Here is a 14,894-nt window from a genome sequence, read left to right on the forward strand (position 1 = left end):
CTTTTCTTTTCTTTTCTTTTTGTTTTCATATTTTATTGGTTCTTTATGTTTATGTTTATGGTTCATGATTTCCTTTGTTTTAACAAGAAATGGTGATTGATTTTGTGATGTCGTTTTATTTGCCCTGTTTATGTGAATATCAAGAAAGATATGTTATGACCCATGCCCGTTCCATTTTCCTTTCTCTTCATCAATTCCTGTTTCATTCTTCATTTTGTGATGTGATGGGATATTTTGTTATGAAGGGTTTTGGTGGTTGGAGGTTTTCTATGGGTCTGTAACTGAATACCCGACAAAACTATGTCTATCAGAGACGCTTCAACATTTTATGTTTTTTTTTCTTTTTCTTTTTCTTATAGGTGCTCTTTGTGTGAGAGTAGATCAGCCCATGGGGAATGTTATTTACATTGTCAGGATAGAGCGTTCAGTTTATCCGACAAATAACTAATGACTACGCCGAGACAAGAAAAAACATGGATTATTGTCCAGGGAAGTATTATCCAATAGCAAATGAGAATTTAAATCTCGAGGGGGTATAATATGAATTAAGAACAAGATATTATGGAGGAGCAAAGGTGAACGGATCAGAGAAGACCTGTTGAACAGGGTGCATGGGTTTGCTGATCCACAAGAGCAGTTTGATTTGGTCTTACTTCGAGTCCTTTTTCGGCTCCTTTTGGTTCTCCAACTCAATGACATGACTGACTTCTTCCGCGATGTCATAGGCAAATGGATTTTTTATCCAAGGTAGGGTTGGCAGGCGGCCTGTCATCGCAGGATGGGGTGTTAGCCAAATTTTGTCGTATTTGAAAACCGGCTGATATGATGAGAGCTCACCCATGATAAAAAATACGAGGTACAACAGCCATTCCTCAATGATGTTCAAGTTTCTCTTCTTATTCTCCATTCTTTTCGACTTCGTGAGAATATCCTTAACCCGCGGCTGGCGGATTTCCATGTACTTTTTCGAAGTCTGTGAAATCGCGCCCGTCTCCGCTTCCGTTACCGCCGCTGGCTCCTCTGGAGATTTGCCATCGTATGCTTTCCTCAAATAATGGGCCAGGAACATCGTGAAACACTCTACATCCTCCAGCGCCTGCGACGTTCCCTGTCCAGAAGTTGGGGGCAATGTGTGCGCCGCATCTCCAATCAACACAACCCCGTCACTCTCCCATGTTGGCAAGTCAGGGGTCGTCCACACAGGATACATCGTTTCGACATTGGCACTGCTGATAATCTTCTGGATTACAGGGTTTCGCCAGTTACCATGCCGCTTCTGCAGGTCTTGCTTCACGGCTTCTTTATCAATGGTCTTGGGGTTAGGGCATTCGTCAATCTCGTATGTGGACCACCACATAACGGTCTTTCCAGGAGGCATTACTCCTTGCGGTATGTGTTGGTTAGGAGCTTCAGGGCTGGTCTCTGAGGGAGCATAGCCAAAGAAGCCGTTCCCTCCAAACACAATAGTCATGGCGCCTGCTTCGACATCTGGCCTGACGTCGGCCAGGGGCACAAAGCCACCAATACCAACAATTCCTCTATGGAAAAAGAATATTAGATGGATGTTAGATGTGGGGAGGCCTAAAAACTCAACTGGTAATGTGGAGGGTACGGATCCTGAGTTGCGCCAGGAAACAGGGCCCTCTTCGCTACGCTCCTCAAGCCATCCGCGCCAATTACAAGATCCGCCTCCACGTCTGCGCTCCCATCCGCGAATTTGATTGTATTTGGTCCATTCGTATTGGATACGACCTCTGCGACACGTTTAGTCACAATAACTCCATCCGGAATGCGACTCCGTAGAGTCCTCCAGATCGCATGTCTGCTCATGGAAACAGAATTAATCTCCGGATCAGAACCGCAGCGACTAGACATCCGCATCATTGTGAAGCCATAGGAGTTCATAAACTTCATTGAGGCATAGGGGTACCCGGCTCGCACAACGTCGTGGAAAAGTTCCTCATCCAGTCGTCGGAGGACCCTTAGCCCATTGGGGCCTACACCAAGACCTCCACCCACAACAAGAGAGGCAGAATGGGTTTCTCCCAGCGAATGCGGCGATTCAAAGTTCCGGGGTGTATCGTAGGCTTCATAGATGGTATACTCGTGATCTTGGGATGGAGATAATGGCTTTGGGAGGCGCTTTTTCAAGGAAAGATATGCGGCGCAACCGCCAATGCCTGCGCCGATTATGGCGATTTTCATTTTTGTTTTTATAGTGCGATGAATGGACGAGATAGATTATATGTTGAAACAAGGCACACTGGGGAAGTGCTGCTTCGGGCAGATGACTGAATATTTAATCGCTGAATTGTTGCTTTTTACTGTTAATTTTGCTGCCTGCGTCGTTTATCACGCTCGTATACATTCTGCTTCGCACGCCTATCGAATCGTGCCCAAAGACGCCAGCGTCATGCAAGTCAACAACCACATATTTTTGCCATTTAGTCAGGCTTCCATATATTGAAGAAAGAGGTGACAGGGTCAAATCGGAACTCGCTGGCTCTCCGAAAGGTTAGTTAGTGGCTAGGCAGCAGAAATACCCTAGCCATTTACCTTAACCCTAACCCTAACCCCAAACCCCTAATCAACCCCTTAAACATTTAACATCGACCAACTCAATCATCAACCCCCATCAATACCCTGATGCCAAAGATGATCAACGCAGGACAACGGCTTGCAGCCACGGCAGACGCTTGCCCTCAAGAATAATGCGCTAGAGTCCCTCGGTCCTGAGCATTTCTAGTTGACACGGTGTGTAAAAAGATGAGTTAATGGGTTATTTTTGGGGGAGGGTATCATGAGCTCCATGCCATTATAAGGCAATCTGAATTCAGGATCTATACGAAGTGAATAGGAATATCAGATTCGGGCCACACTCATGACCCAATATATTGAACAGCCCGCATTCAACAATGTTTGATATGTTGTATCACGCAATAATGCCCATACAATGGCCTAATCCATTCCTTAAAGAGAAAGGTAGTTGTAGAAGTGTGTAGTGGCAGAATATTCCGAAGGTTCTGCGATGTAACTGTCATCAGGTGGCCCCTGTTGCTCAGCCATAGATTGACTGATCATTTCATTGCCCCGGGCAACATCTACCTAATCGACAGCTAGATATCTAGTTTCGTCGTCTTATATGTCGTAAATCAGCATCTATGAGCGAAACATGCTTGTCAGCATCCATAATAGGCCAGCGACAGGGAGGGCAAACAAGGCGGGGGGGAAAGACCGCCCAGAAGGCAAAGAGCGATATCGGGGAACAGTGTGCTAAAGCACCTCGGCCGAGAAATTCCCCAACGAAACTGTTGCTATCCCCGACTGTCTCCGCAATCCATCCGCCAGTTCCCCCGCATCGTTCCCCTCAATGTTCATTAATTATCATGGCAGTTATTATTGTATCCTCCTCTTGGGCAATAGTTCATCTACCGTTCTCCTGATCCCACCTTGATCGAGAAATCACTGGCGAATCAATAGACGTCTGCTCCAGTCTGGAGAAAATGGTACAAGCTTTTATCCTTCCGACGGGTAATATGTAAAAAAATATATATATAAGGAAAATATAATCAAAATAGCTGTGAGCGTAAGCATAGGCTCCGTTGCGCACCAACTAACATTCCCTTGGACTAGCCGCTAGGGAATCCCCGTCGTGCACATTTCCAATAGAGGAAGCTCGATTGTTTGGCACTCGTATAAAATAGGGGTTGAGGAGCATGGATTCTAGATCAGCGGCATGCCGTTCTTGGTTGACACAGGGCGATAAATCCGTCAATGCGGAGGGGAGTTGTCAGAATCTGGCCTTTCTTTTTTTTCCCGCTACAATCCTCCACTACCCTGGCGTTCCCAGATGAATGAGGCTATTTTAGAGAGCTGCTTCTTTTCCACTGTCTATGGACACCCGAGCAAATCATAACTTGCAAACCCCAGAGTGTTAGCGTGTTCAGGGTGCGCTTGCGGCGAATACCGCGGCGTGCGGAACGGACTATTTCCGGACGATTGCGGAGCACGTTTTGCGAAGTTCTCCCCGGTTTTGGGGTTTGGGTTTTAGCTAAGAATGATAATAATGTTGATGACATGAAGGCCAGCGTCTCATTTCTGGGGGGATGGCTCAGAAATTCTTGACCATTTTGGAGTGGAATGCGCCACGCACTCGGGAGGGGCTTTTTGCAAAAGAAAATTGGAGAAAAGGGTTCCAACAGATAAAATAGGGCTAGGGAGGCTTCCACTCATCAGTCGAGATCGAATGGACTCCGCAATTCTAGAAAAAGTCAGAATTTTTCCTTCATTTAACCTTCAAGGAACCGGCTTCGTTACCGAGTTCTACCAAAATTTGTCAACAGCTTGAACTTTGAGCGGGATGAAAGAAATCCGAGAGTATTGAAAACAATAAAGTGAAAATAGTGACCGTAAAATAATTCACCAGAAAATAAGGTGGCCCTGTCCAAAGACTTAGTGGTCAAGACACATGGAGCTATTTTAAACTTCACGAATGCTGGGTCAATGCTCCATAAGGATCGCGTGGCTGGGGCACTAGAGACAGCGCAAGGGAGGCATGTAACCACTCTTAGCTTGGTGGAGAAAATTCCCTCGAACTTCCTCCACAGCACGTTGAAGCAGTTGGTGAGAGGCCATCTTCGATTGCTGTTGCTTGGGCAGTCTCTACGGGGCTAGCTACTTCGAGAATGGGCAATTAGGGTATCCAGATCACGGGGGATTCGAGGTACTGCCCAAGGCGGGCAACTTCGCTCAACATGTGCAGAACTTCTATCTAACCTTTCAGCAGAGAGGGCGTTCTTGAAGAGTAAGGAGAGTGACAGCTGCCACCGAGCCCTGCATACCTAGGGCATGCCGCTAATATTATTAGTTGCGAGTGTTGTTGTTTGTCATTCTTCGTGCGCCTACAGTGTTGCCTCTCCCCGCTTTCTTCATCGGGTTCGCCCCTCGTAATCGAAGGCCAGTCGCGTGGCAGCGATAGATCTCCACAACAGGCTAGCCAAAAAAAACCTCCGTCACTGAGCGTGATGGCTCGGATCAACGGGGTCTGGATGAACGTCTCGGAAAAATCCTTCCAAGTCCATTGCTGGGGATGTCCGTCGATAAAGGGATATCCGCCCCAATTCACGTTGTGAAAGCCAAACGAGCAACCTCGGCCTTCAGTGCAGTGGTTCGAACTCCGGGCTGGATGGAAAGCGCCTCGATTCAAACTTTGTGTAGGTTGAGCAAACCAACATCTCGATCTCGAAAGTTCAACCCGCAAGTGTAGGGCCAGGGCTGGGATTTCCTGAGCCAAGGTTGCACAACAACTTGTTTCGTTCCACAATCTGGCCACCTGACCGCCATAAACTCGAAATGTGGTTCTATGACAAGGAACTGCTGCGACAGCAAAACCACTTTATAGGTCGAAAATAATCATCAATGTCAAGCAGTCCTGCTATTCTCAACTCTCTATGAAATTACAATGATTGAGCAAATAGTTGCGCGTATGAGGAATGATAAATGATTTGCGGTTAAATTCACCCGGTTAGAAGAAGAGACATCCCGATCTGATATTCGCGCAGGGCAAGAAAACTGTATGCTGAGAACTAGCAACACATAATTAATAATGCATGGCCCACTGAAAACTTAGTTCTTTATGTCCGGGGAACCAAGGTAGACAGTTAGTTGTCCCTGACCCGTAACCTTGGAGGGCACTGAACACCGAACACCATCAGTCGCAGCCCGAGGCAAGTTTCCCAGCTTGGCAATTTCCTGCGAACGTTACTAGGAATTATCGATTTCCACCAAAGTTTATTGGATGGCAAACCGGCGGGCAAAATCAATGATCAAAATATGAACATTGCCACTTTAAACATGAATGGGAAATTCATATCATCATCGGCTGCCCAGTGCGTACGTTGGCGCAAACGGTCCGGCTCTCGGCATTTCATCGCTCAAGCACAATTCTGAGGCATGGCAATGATAAAAAATAGAATATTGGGCGCAAACTCAAACGGTCTTTATATTACTTAAAAGTCCATACACGGCAGGTCGCACATTTGGACATTATTACTAGTTCATGTCATAGCCAGTCATAGTTGGCCATCGCTTGAGCCTTCCCAGGTAATGTGAACTTTTAGATCATGAGAACACATCCTTGAGATGCCGGACCAGAACTTCGGCAAAAAGACGTGCAAGATCTTGGCAGGAAAATTCTTTTCTCTGCCAACTACACGGCGAATCCAACCACTAACCAGTTACAGTAAGCGGACTTGCTGTGTACTCGGAGGCGGGCTCTCGGCGGTTCATGTGGGGTTGACTCTGCCTGGACTTGGTGATTGGTGGTTCAACTCCTTTTCTCTCCTGTTGCAGGAATTCTGGGAAATTCTTGGTCCCATTGTCAACCCAGTCTAGCGTCGAGGAATGCCCAAAAAGGCGCGCTGTTTCGTCATTTCGTGACTCCGTTTACGAGCTTGAGCAGTCGTCAATTGTTCCAGGAGCTCGTGGTTTTGGCGCCCCGCCGCAACCCCAGAACAACCTTGGAAGGTTCTCCACAGGTCCACCGCGCATACAATGGAGCCCGCGAGTCCCATATCTGATATGGGGAAGGCGACAATGGCAAAGAGCTGTGGATTCAGCTTGGAGAACGAGCAAGCTTTGCACCGGAATGCGCTGGCCTACATAAGAGCTCATTCCCCTCCCGACCTCTCCCTTTTTCGTGTATTTTGGCATCTTCTCCCTTACAAATCAATTTTGCGTGAGTTAGGAACTCTCCACCTTTCGCGTTTTGGGTTTTTGGAGAGCGTTACATTGGATCATATCGTACCCTATTCACATTCGCGGTTCCTTTTTGCTTTCAGATTTTTCCTTCATAAATGAGTTGATTTTGGAGGCCGACTGCTAGCTTTTGAAAAGTTACCATCTCCTGTATACTACTCTGCCGATTGTGCATTTTGCAAATTTCTTCGCGATGGTCTCTCTTGAGGCAGTGGAACCCCAGCGGCAGAATAAGCGGAAAGCCGCGGCTGCAGGCATTCAGACGACATCACGCCCGATAAAACGACGAGCATCGAAGGCTTGCTGCTGTTGCAGGGCGCGCAAGGTCCGATGTGATGTGGTAGAAAATGGTTCTCCGTGTACCAATTGCAGATTGGACGAAGTTAAATGCGTCGTCACCGAGAGCAAGCGCAGAAAGTCAGTTTGCTTGCCCAAGAGCATAACCTCTGTGTATAACTTGAATGAAAGCTTATAGAGATCGGCTCTCAGGAAATCCCGAACTGAGGGAAGTGCCTCCAAGCCGTCACAAGTACAACCCGCCAACACACCAGATGATTCCGCATTTGCCTTCAACACCAATAATGATGATCATATCAAAGCACCCATTTCTGATCCGCTAGCTCCGTTGTCCCCAAACCAACTCTCGGTGGATTTCGACCACGGCCACCACGTTCCGCACCTGCTATGTTCGTCTTTTATAACCTTTCTAGATATGACCTTACCATTTTACTAATGTTTCTTGTAGATCAAACGCAAGGCAGCCGGGTCAAGCATGAACATCGACAGCGAAGAATGTCAAGCATTTCGGCCCGTCCAGTTGCTCACTCCCTGCGCAATATGACCTCTGCTGTTCAGCAACTACTTGATGTTGATTTTGGAGGGCCCATTTCCCCAAAAATCTCCCAGCAAGCTAAAGGCTGGCTGCCCAACTTTATTCGTCCTCTTCCAGCGAAGTTTCAGTCTGACGATATTGCGTACCTTGAAGCTAAGGGTGCTTTGACAATTCCGAGTCAGGGACTTCGCAATGAACTTATGAAAAGCTACCTGCAATTCGTCCATCCGTACATGCCGTTGTTAGAATTGGATGAATTTTTACGGACTATAGCGCGGAATGATGGTTCTCTTCGCATGAGCCTTCTTCTGTTTCAAGCGACTATGTTTGCCGGAACGGCCTTCATTTCTATGAAGCACCTGATAGAGGCAGGATACGAATCAAGAAAGGAGGCCAGGAAAGCTTTCTTTCAACGGGCTAGGGTATGGAGAATTTATATTTGTTTTGTTGTCCGGAATTCTCACTAACCTATCTCTCAACTTCTAGCTTTTATATGATTTCGATTATGAAGTTGATCGGATATCCTTGGTCCAATCCCTTTTGCTGATGACTCACTGGTATGAAATGCCGGATGACCAAAAAGATACTTGGCATTGGATGGGTGTGAGCTTATCCCTTGGACATACCATTGGCCTCCATCGAGATCCATCTACCTCCTGTATGGACTCTCGACGCCAGAAACTTTGGAAACGTGTTTGGTGGAGTATCTACACCCGTGACCGACTTATCGCCCTTGGCATGCGACGACCCACACGGATCAAAGACGAAGACTGCAATGTTCCTATGCTCACGTTGGACGATTTTGATATCCAGCCTCTCTCCGCGGAAGCTCTACAAATTGTTGGAGATTGTGAATTGGTCCATAACATTGATCAACAAAGACAGCTTGCATCCATGTTCGTGGAGAAATCCAAACTATGTCTTTGCATAAGTCATGTCCTTCGCGCGCAATATTCTATTCTTGGACACAAGTTTGGAGGCACGACAGAGACTACAATGATGTTGGTCCCAAAAAAGGCTACATCGGAAACATGTGAAGTCCGAAAATGTGATCAGGAACTGGAGGCCTGGCTGGCTGATCTCCCGGAAGCGGCTCAGTATCGACGCCCTTCATCACCCAGCTTTGCGAATGGGGAAGAAGTCCTTCATATCCATCGGGCATTGCTGAGGATGATATACCTCACAACCTCTAGTGCATTACATCGTCCACAAGTTCTTCCACCTACGCCATTCCCAACGGTTGAAACTGGGCTTCAAGACCTGTCCCGCAGCAAAGTCCGCTCTGCTGCAATTGAAATCACAGATATTGCCCAACGCTTGCATACGATGGACCTGACACGTTACCTCCCAACCACTGGAGTCACCGTTCTGCTCCCTGCCGTCATCATCCACCTCCTTGATATCAAATCTAATGACCTCGATGTTCGATCCGCCAGTTTGCATCGCTTTTATCAGTGTATGCAGATCTTGCAAAGACTGAGAGAAATTTACGCCTCTGCAGACTTCGCAACTTCCTTCCTTGAGGCGGCCATTCGGAAAGCTGGTATTCAAGTTACTACTCAGGTTCCTCAAGGGCGACAAGGGCGATCGGTTCAACCAGGCGCAATTCGTTTCTCAACCGGACATGTCGATACCTTGACCCCGCCTCCAGACAGCATGACGGATAAAATTCCAGACTTCACATATCCTTCAGTTACGCCCAATGTTCACTTCGCACAGGTGGAGAAACTAGATACTTTTTACACTTCAACTCCACCCCAATCCGTGGGAAGTGAAAACGGAAGCATTAACAACATCCACCCAGATTTTTTCTCAGACGAAGCCCATGTCAACGGTGCTGAGGATAGTGACTCGAATCTTGCAGAGTTCATGAATCTTGCCCACGATGCAGACATCAACCAGAACGACCTCGACGCATTGATAAATTTCGATGATACAGGTGCGAACTACTATGCCAGCGAAAATGCCATTGGTGGCATTGACCCCACAATTTCGAGCATGTCAAACGACAACAGCAGCAGATTCAGCCTTGATCACATTGACTGGATGCAAGACTTTCCTGAGAACAACAACAACCACAACATGGGTACAGACAATAATAATAACATGCAAATGGACTCTCATCATGGCCAGAACCCGTCGGACTCCGACGACAAAGCTGGGGAACAGGTCGATACTTCCGACAGATACTCGAAGCATGCATTCGTGGAGAACGTAGGCGCAAACGCTGCGAGCCCCATGTCTCCTAACGGATCCGAGTCATTTCAACTAAGAGCAATCAGCATGCCAATTGGTATGGGCTTCAATGCATCGATTTGACCTAGTGTATGTGACTCATGTCCTGATATGCCAACAATCCACAATCCTTAATGTAACGACACAAGCTTTAAGACTGTTTTCCGTATTTTTTTCCTCCTTTCCTATTTTTATTACGAAAGATCAAATTAGACCTGGGTGTTTATAAGGACTAGTTTTTTTCTCTCTTTTTTATTTTATTTTATTTTATTTTTTGGGTGTGTGTGTGTATGTGTATGCTTCATTTGTATGTCATTTGATTTATTATTATATTACTATGTGATTTCTTCATTCCTCCCTCGTCTCTTCTTTTTTTCAGCCCGGAAAACTCGGCGAGCCATGATGATTGATCTTTTTACTCAAGAAAATGATATGCTTAATAAAAGTAAACAAACGCCTTCGGTTGCCTACTTACTAGTTTCAAGCTGCCCCTGTCCATTTCCCCTTTTTTTTTCTCTTGCGAACGTGAAAAAAAAAAAAAGATTTCCTATAAAATTTTACCAATTCATAAGAATTCTATCAGCTGCTGAGTCCCAGGCTGCAACGCCAAGTTCGTATTTCCTTCATCAAATTGAAGTTGTCCACAGCAGATTGTTGTGTCACGGCTATTGAAAACGTTTGTTATTCACCCTGCCCTCACCCCTGTTATATATCCAGCCTGTACTGGAATATCATATCGTGCTAGGATAGGATGCGAGACCACTCCAGGAGGCCAACTCGACTCCGACTGACTCCAACTGACTCGACTGACTCTCTTGACCCCGACGGCGGATACCTCGCGCATACTCCATTTTGCTTCTTGGAATCGAGACATGATCTTTGCCGAAGAAACCCCCATTCCCCATTCATCTACTCAGTTCTCCTAATAGCAAGGGGCGAGGGGAAATGGGCACGATCGGCGATTCCGGGCTCCCAGTTCAGAGGATTGTTTGCGTTGATTGCTGGATGGGATTTACCGCAGGACTCGGTCTGTTCCATTTTACAATTTCTTCTTCGATAGGTATGTGTTAATAGGCAGTGAGTGAGTGAGTGAGTGAGTGAGTGGCCTTGCTCCCTCCCTACCCTTAACACCATAACCCCTAAGACGAGAGAAAGCCAGCCCGCCCGAAAAAACAAAAAGATTCTTTTTTTTTCAACGCCATCCAAACCATTACTAAATGGACATTGTTTTTATAGATATATAGATATCAAATGTACGAAAATCCAGCGTTTGCATTAGAAATAGAAAATAAATAACTTACATATCAGACTTCATCGCTGGCTGGCAGCTTCTATCTAATCTTTGCTTTCGACGATCAGAAAGGGGAGAGAGAAGGGGGGGAAATAAAAAAATCCACACACCACCACCACCACATGAAACTAAAACTAACTCACTCCTCCTCTCTCAAAAGAGACATATGGAGATACATTTATATATATAAGTATTTACCTTACGTACCGTAGCCGTAGTTACATACTTTCTTTCTTTAATGTCCTGTACTTATTTATATTCATCTCATTACTTTACTTTCCTTTACTTCCTATTAATAAAAACAAATAATTACCAAAAAAAAAAGAAAAAAAAATTGTAACATCAACATCAACATCAACGTCGACATCGTCAGAGATCAGAGGAGGGGGAAAAATAGAAGAAGATACCATATTCGAAAGAAAAGAAACGAAAAGAAGAGAAGAGTAGTAAGGAGGAGAAGAGAAGAGAAGAGTTTTAAGTTCCCAACCCCAAGGTTCCTTCCACATTGCGCTTTCATCTCTCACCAGCACTAAACCACAATCTAACTCCCAATCCTAACCAACATAGCCCAGGTTAGCTGGTTGGTTGTTGGACTGACAGGCTGGCTGACTGGCTGATGATGAAGGGGGGAGGTGTTCACTGTTCACTGTTAACTGTTCGCTGATCACTGGGCACTGATCACTGGGCACTGGCACACAGATTCGCATTGCATTGGATTGCATTGCATGGCATATAGGCATCGACATCACATCGCATCAACATCAAGATCAAAATAGCTGCCCCGTTGTCTGTCCTGTACATCATCTGCCACCACCATCGAAAATCCTCTTCAAAACAACAAAGAAAAGAAAATTCAAAACCCACGCACACACAACCACATCACATCTATCAACAAACCTTACAAGTCCCAATTACATCACGATCCATTCCAATCCCACACCGCGTTCAACACCACTCCACCGCCCGCTACACACACTTCACTCCCCTCCACATCTTCCGACATCCTCCTCGCCATCCGGGTATTTAAACGTGAACAAAAAATCATAAAAGAAAAAAAGCAAAAATTATTAAGTGTTAGGTGTCGGGTTTAGGTGTTAAGGTGTTAATTAAGATCCGCACCGGAGGAGAAACCACGGCCTTCCCGCATCGCCGTGGGTGCGACTTCCTCCAGCGTCTCGTCGGAGAACTTGAGATCCTCCTCGATGTCGACGGTGTCTTTGATCTTGAAGAGGATGACGGGCAGGGCGATCAGCATGCTTCCGCACAGCAGGCCCCAGTTGATCGCGAATACGGACATGAAGGGGACCTTGTGGTCGTCGATTCTGTGGAGTTGTAGGGGGATGGTTAGTTGGGGTTCGTTGGTCTAGTTACATACACACACAGAGAAAGAGAGAGATTGTGTGGGAGGGATATGAGCGACACGGAACGGGAAGGGTTGGGAACTTACTGCCAGGTAGCGGCTCCACCGGCGGATTGGAGACCTTTGTAGAAACCAGCGAAATTGGCAAGCTTACGGCTGTTGTTACTCAGGGCACCCATGAACCTGGAATTTTCGAAAAGAAATATATCAGCAAATCTATTTTCTCCCCTTTAACTTTCGACTTTGATATTCCTTTCTGAAATCAAAGTGACGATGTAAACAAGAAGGTGGGGGAAACCACTCACCAGTACACGCAGGTTTGGTACGCAGCGTCGTAGACACCGTAGAAGATATACAGGAACATACCACCAACATAGTCGGAGTCCTTGAAATCGATACGGGGCGAATCCTTAGGGGCGGTATCCGCGCGAGTATACCCGCGTTGCCAGGCATAACCACCACCCCAGACGGCCATGGTGAAGACGAAAAGGACACCCAGGCCAAGACGAGCACGAGTGGTGCGGCGCAGAGAGGGGGTATCCAACATGTATCCAAAGCCGAACGCGCCAAACATCTGGGCGAGGTAGTAGAGGCAGCTGTTCAGGGAGCGAGTGCGGATGTTGAACTTGGCAGCGTTGACGTTGTTGAAGTGGTAGGCGTAGAACCAGTTACTGGCGATGAACATGGGGAAGAGGGCGACGATGTACCAGTCGGAGATCAGAACCTCGCCAAGGCCCTTGATTTCGGACCACCAGGATGGGTTCTTCATGACAATGACCTGCGAACCGTCATCACGACGGACGTATTTGGACTCAACCAGGAAGAAGCAGAGAACGAAACCGATGAACATGAGAACCATGAAGGCGATGTAGGTTCCGTCACCAACGGCTCTGCCTTCTTTGACGTTCAGTGTTTGGAACAAAGGAACCTATGGATCACCACGATTAATTCAAACTCGAAGATGAAAAACAACAGCATAACAGAGAAAGAAAAAGAAACCTTACCAAGCCTCCAATAACACCACCCAAGTTGAAAATGATCCAGAACCAGGAAATATATCTGCCCTTGGACTTCTCATCCGGATAGCTCATCATAACGGCACCCTGGGCGCACCACAGGCAACCAGCACAAGCACCCAACAGCGCACCGGCAAAAGTGAGGAAGCCCAAGTTTTTGTTGTGGTTGTACGACAACATAGATCCGACGTAGAGGAAGTAACCAAAGCCACCGAAGAGAAGGGTCCAGCGGAGACCAATACGATTGGCAATGGAACCGGCAGCGAAACCGACGACGGCAAAGGTACTGTAGAGAGCGGTGTTTCCGACGTTGACGGCATGGTCGTCTTGCTGGCCACCTCCACCCAGACCGTTCAGGGCATTGAACATACCAGGGCAGAGGAAGCAGACGAAGGAGACGAGGAGCAGCTGCGAAGAAGGGGAGGCATAGTATGGAAGGGCGAACGATCCGATCTTAGGACGCTTGTACATCCATGGCTTTCCTGTGATTTCCGGGGCGGACTGGACGATTTCCTCATCGACCGGTTTCTCGCTGTGAGGATCCAAGTGTTTCTCACCGTGAGAAGACATGGTGGTGGCGGGAATTGAGTCGAAACGGAGCAACGACAAGATACTAAGGTGTCAAGAAGGGTGTTGTGTATATCAGAATATATAGTAACCCCCTTGAAGATCTGCGATCATCGAGTGTTAGCAATGGACCACTCAACCGCTTCCCACGCTTGGAAAAGGATAACAAAAAGGAACGCGAGAAGAAAAGGTAAAAGAAAAGTACAAAAGAAAAGACAGAAAGAGCTCTTATCTAGAAAGAGGGGAATACATGCGACGCCCAAACGAGCAAATGATTGGAAGGGGCAATTTATGACAGCATGTCAGCGATGATGCAGGTCAGCACGGGGATATATAAAATAAACACCTTATTTGCCTCGATCGATGCCTGCAATCTGCGTGGGGAGGAGACTGGGGGAGGGGGTGATAGTGGTAGGGAGTAATCTCAGTAGTGGGACTATGGAGACCCCAATTTCAACCACGCGTCTAACTAGTGAATTGATAAAATGAAAATTTAAAATAAAACAAGGTGTTGGACGCAGCAGGGGTACAAGGAGGAAAGGAGAAAAGGAGAGCACAATGGCCTCACAAGGGAGAGTAGGGCTTGGAGATGGTGGGCAAGAAAGAGAGGATAGTTGTAACAATACACTCCGGTGTTGAGATGTGTGTTTGATCACAGTGAGTGAGGGTAATTGAATCCCAAGAATTCGAGGCGCAGAAGAGCGGGACCAAGATTAAAACACAATCGATCCGACCTACCTAGTCCATACACACACACACACACACACACGCACACGAGGATTGAATGAAGAATTATTCAAGATCCAATCCAAGAGAGAGAAGCAAAGGTTTAAAAGA

At 46.7% G+C, this 14,894-nt stretch overlaps 3 protein-coding genes across 3 annotated transcripts; 1 reads left to right on the forward strand and 2 right to left on the reverse strand.

The window, feature by feature from the left end:
* Positions 1–500: 500 nt before the first annotated feature.
* Positions 501–2,205, reverse strand: HCBG_08756 (FAD binding domain-containing protein; the record flags this gene model as incomplete). Its single annotated transcript, XM_045435805.1, has 3 exons — positions 501–765; positions 838–1,538; positions 1,613–2,205. 3 exons carry the CDS (start codon positions 2,203–2,205, stop codon positions 650–652), a joined length of 1,410 nt encoding a protein of 469 aa, XP_045283597.1.
* Positions 2,206–6,949: 4,744 nt separating this feature from the next.
* Positions 6,950–9,907, forward strand: HCBG_08757 (uncharacterized protein; the record flags this gene model as incomplete). Its single annotated transcript, XM_045435806.1, has 4 exons — positions 6,950–7,173; positions 7,246–7,442; positions 7,502–8,010; positions 8,075–9,907. 4 exons carry the CDS (start codon positions 6,950–6,952, stop codon positions 9,905–9,907), a joined length of 2,763 nt encoding a protein of 920 aa, XP_045283598.1.
* Positions 9,908–11,816: 1,909 nt separating this feature from the next.
* HCBG_08758 (DUF895 domain-containing protein) lies at positions 11,817–14,060 on the reverse strand (the record flags this gene model as incomplete). Its single annotated transcript, XM_045435807.1, has 4 exons — positions 11,817–12,436; positions 12,562–12,657; positions 12,780–13,402; positions 13,479–14,060. The coding sequence occupies 4 exons, from the start codon at positions 14,058–14,060 to the stop codon at positions 12,217–12,219; spliced, it is 1,521 nt and encodes a 506-aa protein (XP_045283599.1).
* Positions 14,061–14,894: the final 834 nt, after the last annotated feature.

Source organism: Histoplasma capsulatum, assembly GCF_000150115.1.
Source record: "Histoplasma capsulatum G186AR genomic scaffold supercont2.17, whole genome shotgun sequence".
Classification (NCBI taxonomy): domain Eukaryota; kingdom Fungi; phylum Ascomycota; class Eurotiomycetes; order Onygenales; family Ajellomycetaceae; genus Histoplasma; species Histoplasma capsulatum.